Consider the following 9,375-nt stretch of genomic DNA (forward strand, 5'->3'; position numbering starts at 1 on the left):
GCACAGTTTGGATCAATCAGTTTCTATTCAGTTTGGTGCATTAAAAAATAAAGAAAAGAAAAAAATATATACATATATATACATATTCATATGTATATATATATATATATATATATATATATATATATATATATATGTATGTATATATATATATATATATATATATGTGTGTGTGTGTGTGTGTGTGTGTGTGTATGCGTACGTGTGTGTGTGAGTGTGTGATTGTTTGTGTGTGTATATGCATAATTCCAATGCCAGTATGAATCCACTTCGAAAATGTGCTCACTGCTCATAGGATTTTATTTTCCTTCTCCCATTTAAATTTTCGAATAGATTGCATTTTGACATTTCGAATTTAACGTGTCGTCAGAAATTTAGATCCTTACATAATATACAGATCTGTAGAATCATACTTTTTTACTCAAATATTTAGATTATTTATCTATTAGTCATACACTGCACAAAAAAATCGATTTTTTATCTATTAGTCATACACTGCACAAAAAAATCGATTTTTTATCTATTAGTCATACACTGCACAAAAATATTTCGATTATTGATCTATTAGCCATACACTTTGCACAAAAATATTTCTATTTATCTATTAGTCATACACTTCGCACAAAAATATTTAGATTATTTATTAGTCATACACTTTGCACAAAAATATTTAGATTATTTATTAGTCATACACTTCGCACAAAAATATTTAGATTATTTATTAGTCATACACTTTGCACAAAAATATTTATATTTATCTATTAGTCATACTTTGCACAAAAATATTTCGATTATTTATCTATTAGTCATACACTTTGCACAAAAATATTTAGATTATTTATTAGTCATACACTTCGCACAAAAATATCTAGATTATCTATTAGCCATACACTTCGCACAAAAATATTTAGATTATTTATTAGTCATACACTTTGCACAAAAATATTTAGATTATTTATTAGTCATACACTTTGCACAAAAATATTTAGATTATTTATTAGTCATACACTTCGCACAAAAATATTTATATTTATCTATTAGTCATACACTTCGCACAAAAATATCTAGATTATCTATTAGCCATACACTTCGCACAAAAATATTTAGATTATTTATTAGTCATACACTTTGCACAAAAATATTTAGATTATTTATTAGTCATACACTTCGCACAAAAATATTTATATTTATCTATTAGTCATACTTTGCACAAAAATATTTCGATTATTTATCTATTAGTCATACACTTTGCACAAAAAAAAATCGATTATTTATTAGTCATACACTTTGCACAAAAATATTTAGATTATCTATTAGTCATACATTTTGCACAAAAAATATTTCGATTATTTATCTATTAGTCATACACTTTGCACAAAAATATTTAGATTATTTATCTATTAGTCATACACTTTGCACAAAAATATTTAGATTATTTATCTATTAGCCATACACTTTGCACAAAAATATTTCGATTATTTATCTATTAGCCATGCACTTTGCACAAAAATATTTAGATTATTTATTAGTCATACATTGCACAAAAATATTTAGATTATTCGTTAATCATACACCTTGCACAAAAATATCTAGATTATCTATTAGCCATGCACTTTGCACAAAAAATATTTCGATTATTCATCTATTACTCAAACTTTGCACAAAGATATTTCGATTACTTCCCCAAACTGAACAGCTCCCTTGGCCCCCCCCCCCCCTCCGCCGCGCAGGTACGGCCGCAAGCCCCTGGTGGTGTTGGGCGGCCTCGCGTACGTGGTCGTAGCGGTTCTCTCGGCTTGGCTGCCCAACCTCTCGGCGATCCTGATGGCGCGGTTCGTGCTGGGCGTCGTGCACCCGCTGGTCACGAACAGCGGCTACATCTTGGGTACGTTTTGGGGAGGGGGATCCTGGGGCTGGGGATGGGGGCGGGTGTTGGTGTGGCTGAGCTGGATTACGCGCACGTTTTCATTGAAATGCACGCGCACACACATACACATACAAAAAGACACACACAAACACATACACATACACACACACACATACACACACACATACACACACACAGATACACACACACATACACACACACAGATACACACACACATACACACAAACACACATGTTTATATATATGTATATTCTATATATATATAGACAAACATACACACACACACACACATGTGTGTGTGTGTGTGTATATGTATATATATATATATATATATATATATATATATATATATATATATATTGATAGATAGATAGATAGATAGATAGATAGATAGATAGATAGATATACACACACACACACACACACACACACACACACACACGCACACATATATATACATACATATATATATATATATATATATATATATATATATATATATATATATATATATATATATATATATATATATATATATATATATATATATATATATATATATATATATATATATATATATATCAGATATACGTTGTTCCAAAGTCCTATGACACTTGACTCTCCTACTCCCAAACCCCCTCAATCCTGCAGCCCTAAGAAAAATCCTTCCCAACCCTTTCACCCGGAAATACCTCCTCCTCAGCCATCGAGGTCTCGGAGCCCCGCCTGAGGACGGCCCTGGGCATCACGCTGTACCTTCCCTGGGCCTTGGGTGCCATGGCCCTCGGGGGACTGGCCTACCTGCTGCGGGACTGGAGGGTGCTTCAGCTGGCCATGTCGGTCATCGGCCTGGTCATGTTCCCCGCTCTCTGGTAGGGTCGTTTTCGTTTTCATTTTTTTCTTTCTTTCTTTTTTCTTCTTCTTCTTCTTCTTTGAGGGGGGTGGGGGATTGTATGTGATTATTACTGTGTTTTTGATTAGTTGATTTGTGTTCGTTTATGTGTGTGTGTGAGTGTGTTTGTGTTTATGTGTGTGTGTGTGTGTGTGTGTGTGTCTGTGTTTCTATGTGTATGTGTGTACCTATATCTACGTGTCTATCTACCTATTCATACATATATGGAGAGATATAAAAAGAGATAGAAACATAGATACATCGATGTAGATACAGATAGGTATGATGATAGAAAGCAAAGACAGGCATAGCTATAAATACATTACATATTTTTAATTTTCCTACATATTGAATAACAATCCACATACATTCCCTCCAGACTACATACACAATCAAACCAAAATCCATTCAATTCCACATATTTTCAAAACATTAATGAGACCGCATAAAACCCCACAGTTCTAGGTTTAAAAATAAGTAGATAAATAAATAAAAATACCAATCAGAAAAAAACAGAAATATCCATTTAAAAAAAGATAGAGAAAGATATAAAAGACATTCATTATCCATTAAAAAAAAGATAGAGAAAGATATAAAAGACATTCATTAAAGAAAAACAAATAAAAAAACAAAAGACCCACCACGCCCTCGCAACACAGGTTCATGGAGGAGTCTCCGCGGTGGCTGATGGTGGCCGGCAACCACGAGAGGTCCCTGAAAGTGCTGAAGAAGGCGGCCAAGTGGAACAAGGTCTCGCTGCCTCCTCAGAACGAGCTGCTCGCTCTCATGAAGGAGGAGGTGAGATGGGCGGAGGATCAGGGGCGCTTGGGTGGTGGTAGCGCCCACCTGTGATTGTCTGAACTGCTGTCGTTGTTATCGTTATCAATATTATTATTGTTGTTATTATTGTTGCTGATATTATTATTATTGTTCATGCTATTATTATCATCATTATAAAAATAATAATCATGTTAACTGTTATTGTTATTATCATTATCATTATCATTATCATTATTATCACTATTATCATTATTATGATTATTATCCTTATTATCAATATGATTATTATTATCATCATTTACCTTATCATTATCATTAATTATCATTATTGTTATGAAATTAAAATTATAACTATCTGTCATAATATTGTTATTACCGTCATTGTTATTGTTATTATTAATATTATTATCATTATTATCATCATAATTATCATTGTTATTATTTCATTATTATCATTGTTATTCTCATTATTATTATCATTTTCATTATTGTTGTTATTATCATTCTCATCTTTATTATTATTACTTTAATTGTTATTATTGTTATCATTATTATTATTATCATTATCATTATTATCATCATTATTATTATCATTATTATTATTACCATTATTATTTTTATTGTTATCATTATAATTATCACAGGTTACTGTTATCATCATTAGTAGTAGTATCTATTCTTATTACAGTCATCATTATTATTATTATTATCATTACTATTAGGATAATAATAATGATAATAATGAATGTTCTTGTCATTATTATCATTGCTATTGTCATTACTATTATTACTGTTATTATTATTATTTTTATTATTCTTATTACTATTTTTGCTATTATTATTATTAATGTCATTATTATGATAATTATCTTCATTATTACCGCTATTAAAATTATTATTGCTTTTATTATCGTATTGATTAGTTTTATTTATTTATTTATTTACCTTTTTTATTATTCTTATTTATTTTCATTTTTTTATATATATTCTCGAGTTTTCGTTTTTCATCATTATTATGATTTTAATTATCATCGTTTCACTCTTTTCATTATCATTATTATAAATAAATTATTTTTCTTATCATTACTATTGTTATTATTACTATTATCATTATTATTGTTATTATCTTTATCGTTATCGTCATTGTTATCATTATCATTACCATTATTATCATTTTCATTATTATTGTTATAACAGTTATTATTGTTATAACAATTGTTATCATTGTCATAATTTTCAGTGTCATTATAATCATCATCATAATTATCAGTATTATTATGATTATGATCATTATATTTTCGATAACAATCTGTTATTATCAGTAATGATTCATATCATTACGGTTATTATTGTAATCATTATTATCATCCTCCTCATTATCATCATCATTACTATCATCATTGTTACAAACATTATAATTATCATTATCATCACAATCATCATTGTTACAAACATTATAATTATCATCATCATCATCATTGTTACAAACATCATAATTATCATTACCATCATCATCATTGTTACAAACATTATAATTATCATTATCATTATCAATCATTGTTACAAACATTATAATTATCATTATCATCATCGTCATTGTTACCAACATTATCATTATCATTATCATCATCATTGTTACAAACATCATAATTATCATCAACATCATCATCATTGTTACAAACATTCTAATTATCATTATCACCATCATCATCATTGTTACAAACTATAATTATCATTATCATCATCACCATCATTGTTACAAACATCATAATTATCATTATCATTGTAACAAACATCATAATCATCATCATCATCATCATGATCACCCGTCTTAATCCTTTCAGCTCCCTCCGAGCAAGAGTGACACTTCAGCCCGTGATATAAAGGCTATATTGAAGTCCTCCTTGATGAGCGGTCTTATCCTCTTCAGGTAAAAAAATGAGGTCTTTTACAGGTGATTGTGAGTGTGATTGTTTGAAAGGTTAAAAGAGGCTGTTTGCTTGTTTGTGTGTGGAAGTGGGTGGGTTAAGTCGTTTTGTGTGTGTGTGTGTGTGTGTGTGTGTGTGTGTGTGTGTGTGTGTGAGTTTCTTTGTGTACATGTTTGGTTTTGCTTGTTTGTTCGCTTGTGTGTGTGTGTGTGTGTGTGTGTGTGTGTGTGTAGTGTGTGTGTGTGTGTGTGTGACTAATTTTCCTTTGGTTTAATTTTGATGTTATGATTATCTGCTGGATATCGATGCTGTCATTATAGAATTTTCTTTTGATAAATATGCTTTACTCTAATTGATTTTGATATTTTGATATAATTTCATGTTATCATCTGCATCGTTTTGCTTTATCACAAATATTGTCATTATTCCGGAACATTGCAGGTACAATGATATAACATATTAAGTGTCGTTGTAATGATGTACAGTTAACATTCTCATTAGAAATATTTCAGTGGGAGTAAGATTTAATTTCGTTTGTGAGAGAGAGAGAGAAAGAAGGAGAGAGGGAGCGACGAAAAGAGAGAGAGAGAGAGAGAGAGAAAGAGAGAGAGAGAGAGAGAGAGAGAGAGAGAGAGAAAGAGAGAGAGAGAGAGAGAGAGAGAGAAATATGTGTGTGCGTGTTTGTGTGTGTCTCTGTGTACGTGCGCGCGCGTATGCGTGCATGTACTTGAATGTACTTGACTGTTAGGAATATAAGGATCCAATTCTTTCTCCTATCCTCGACATCGTAATACCATTTCCACAAGCTTTTATCACCACATCCTCACCTGCCGAATATTCTAACCGTCAGCTTCTCTCTTTTCTCAGGACACCAAGAAGCTTCCTTTAAAAGAACAAAGGAGAATTGTTGCACTCTATCTAAACATTTATATTTTTCCCTCCTCTGTCTCCTTTCTCATTGTCTTCCTCCTTCCTATCCTTCTTCTATTTCGTTCTTCCTTTACCTTCTTTTCTTTGACCCTTACCTCCCTCCTTCCTCCTCCACCTCCTTTCTCCTCCTTCCTCCTCCTCCTTCTTCTTCACTTCGCCTCCTCCTCCTCTTCCTTCTTTTTTTTTCTCCTCATTTTTTCACGTCCTCATTCCTCCATCTTCTTTACTTATAATTATTAGTATTGTTATTATAGTTATTATTATTATTATTACTATTATTATCATCATCATTATCATGATTATCATTATCATTATTATCATCATTATCATTATCATCATTATTATTATCATCCTTATAATTCCTGCATCGTCCTTCCTCCTTCCTCGCCCCCTCCCCTCCCCCTCTCCTCCCCCCCTCCCCCCCCAGGACCCCGAAGCTCCGCCTCATCACGACCGTCATGTACTGGGACTACCTGGTGCTGGCCATGGTGTACTACGGCCTCTCCCTCAGCGGCGGGAACCTCAGCAGCGACCCCTTCGTGTACATGGTGCTCTCGGGGCTCATGGAGGTTCCCGCGTACACCCTCGCCTTCCCCGTCGTGTACCGCTTCGGCAGGAGAGGCCCCACGGTGCTCTGCTGTCTCCTGTGCGGGCTGGCGCTCTTCGTCCTGGCTGCCGTCCCTGCAGGTGGGTCGGGGGTTCGCGTGGGAAGGCTTGGGGCTCGTGCTTTCGCTCGCTCTCTTGCTCTCTCTTTCTTTCTCTTTTTCTTTCTTTCTCTTTTTCTTTTTCTTTCTCTTTGTCTTTGTCTCTCTCTCTCTCTCTCTCTCTCTCTCTCTCTCTCTCTCTCTGTCTCTCTCTCTCTCTCTCTCTCTCTCTCTCTCTCTCTCTCTCTCTCTCTTTCTTTCTCTCTCTCTCTTTCTCTCCTTCTTCTTCTTTAATAGTATATTAACATTAGTGTCTAACACTGAATACATTCATACATTACTATTCCAACCCGTGCCAATTCACACGAAACAAATCATCAAATACATCGAACATTGAAATAAATATTTAAATATAAATAAAATATATAAAATCAAAAATATAAAAAGTTTTAAAAAATAATAAAAATAAATAAAAACACTATTATCTATTTATTTATCTAATCAAAATATTAGAAATCTAAAAAAAAAATAATAATGAAAATAAATAAAAACACTATCATCTATTTATTTATCTATTTACTCCGATCTCTCTCTCCCAAGATTACTCGTGGCTGATCGTGACGATGGCGCTGCTGGGGAAGATGGCGATCACGGTGGCTTTCCAGATCGCGATCCTCTATTCCTCCGAGCTCTTCCCGACGGAGGTGCGAAGTCGGGGCCTCGGGACGTGCTTCATGCTGTCTCGGATCGGGTCCATTTCCTCGCCCTTCATCACGGACTTCCTGGTGGGGGTGGAATGCGTTGGTTGGGTGGGGGTGGGGTGGGTGGTGGGGAGGGGAAGGGGGGGGGTTGGGGGCGGGGGGGGTTGAATGCGTTGGTTGGAGGGGTGGGGGTGGTGGGGGGGGGGGTCGAGCTGGTTGGGGGGCGGTGGGGGGTGGAATGCGTTGGTTGGAGGGAGTGGGGGGGTGGTGGGGAGGGGGAGGGATGGGTTGTGTGGGTCTTTTGTAGGGTGGGTGATTGTGAGGACTGGGTCTTCTTTTTTTTTTTTTCCTTTTCTTTTCTTTTTTCGGGTTTTTGTGTTTCGTTGGTTTTCTCTCTCTCTCTTTCTCTGTCTGTATGTCTTTTTCTCTTCTCTCTCTCTCTCTTCTCTCTTCTCTCTTCTCTCTTCTCTCTTCTCTCTTCTCTCTTCTCTCTTCTCTCTTCTCTCTTCTCTCTTCTCTCTCTCTCTCTCTCTCTCTCTCTCTCTCTCTCTCTCTCTGTATGGGTGTGTGCTCTCTGTATGGGTGTGTGCTCTCTGTATGGGTGTGTGCTCTCTGTATGGGTGTGTGTTTATGTGTGTGTGTGTGTGTGTCTGCGTATGTGTGTGTATATTTATGTATATATGTGTGTGTGTGTGCATGCATTTTCACATTAATCCAACACAAAAAATCCTCTTTTGAAATCCCTGACAACAAGATGCGTCCCCACCGCCAGGGCTCCCTCATCTCGTGGGCGCCGTCCGTGGTCTTCGGAGCCGCGTCGCTGGCGATGGGGTTGGCGACGATGGCACTTCCGGAGACGCTGGGGATGGCATTGCCTGACACCGTCGCCGACCTCGAGGAGAGAGGCAGGAGTGACTCTAAGAGGTACTGGAACGCGGGGTGATGGTGTGGAGGACGGGTCGAAAGACTCGAAAGCATGTGAAGATAATCACACACAAACGCGTATGTATGTGTATATATATATATATATATATATATATATATATATATATATATATATATATATATATATATATATATATATATGCGTGTGTGTGTAAATTCGTGTGTGTGTGTATGTGTGTATATGTATATAAATGCATATATATGTACATATATGTAAAGATATGTAAGAATATACGCTAATTTTTCTCTTTTTTACTTATTGCAGAAGCTTCCTTCCCTCATTCCTCAAGAAATCCAAACAGGAAGGGAATTAGTTGCAGAGAGAAGGAGCCACATCAGGCAACATGGTGTTCGATTCGGTACATGAGCTTTGCGCAAAACATCATATAATTGTTTCTGAAATTAAGGAGTTACTCCGCAACAGTTAACGGAGACTGTTGACGGAGCCGGATGATATTTTTTTACGGAGGGGAAGAGAGAGATCCTTCCCCTATAACGGCTCGAAGATTTATCCGGTTATGCAGTTAGCTCTATAGACACTTCGATATTGAGATCAAACATGTCAATCACGATTTGCAAATTCAATAAATTCACCCAGTCATTTAGGAATACCTCACTAGATTAAAGTGTAAATGAGTGTGTGGAAAAGTGTAGACGTATGGTTCTA

The 9,375-nt window shown here is 35.2% G+C and overlaps 1 protein-coding gene across 1 annotated transcript in view; it reads left to right on the forward strand.

Annotated features, from left to right (window-relative positions):
• LOC113827231 (organic cation transporter protein-like) overlaps window positions 1–9,375 on the forward strand; it is a 22,309-nt gene extending 12,934 nt beyond the window's left edge. Inside the window, exons 6-13 of the mRNA XM_070135541.1 lie at window positions 1,731–1,885; window positions 2,592–2,760; window positions 3,440–3,578; window positions 5,405–5,490; window positions 6,846–7,105; window positions 7,663–7,847; window positions 8,536–8,687; window positions 8,974–9,375. Of these exons, the coding sequence (XP_069991642.1) occupies window positions 1,731–1,885; window positions 2,592–2,760; window positions 3,440–3,578; window positions 5,405–5,490; window positions 6,846–7,105; window positions 7,663–7,847; window positions 8,536–8,687; window positions 8,974–9,022 (1,195 nt within the window). The 3' untranslated portion in view covers window positions 9,023–9,375. The remainder of the gene's footprint in view (window positions 1–1,730; window positions 1,886–2,591; window positions 2,761–3,439; window positions 3,579–5,404; window positions 5,491–6,845; window positions 7,106–7,662; window positions 7,848–8,535; window positions 8,688–8,973) is intronic.

The sequence above is a fragment of the Penaeus vannamei genome, chromosome 20 (assembly GCF_042767895.1).
Source record: "Penaeus vannamei isolate JL-2024 chromosome 20, ASM4276789v1, whole genome shotgun sequence".
Classification (NCBI taxonomy): Eukaryota; Metazoa; Arthropoda; class Malacostraca; order Decapoda; family Penaeidae; genus Penaeus; species Penaeus vannamei.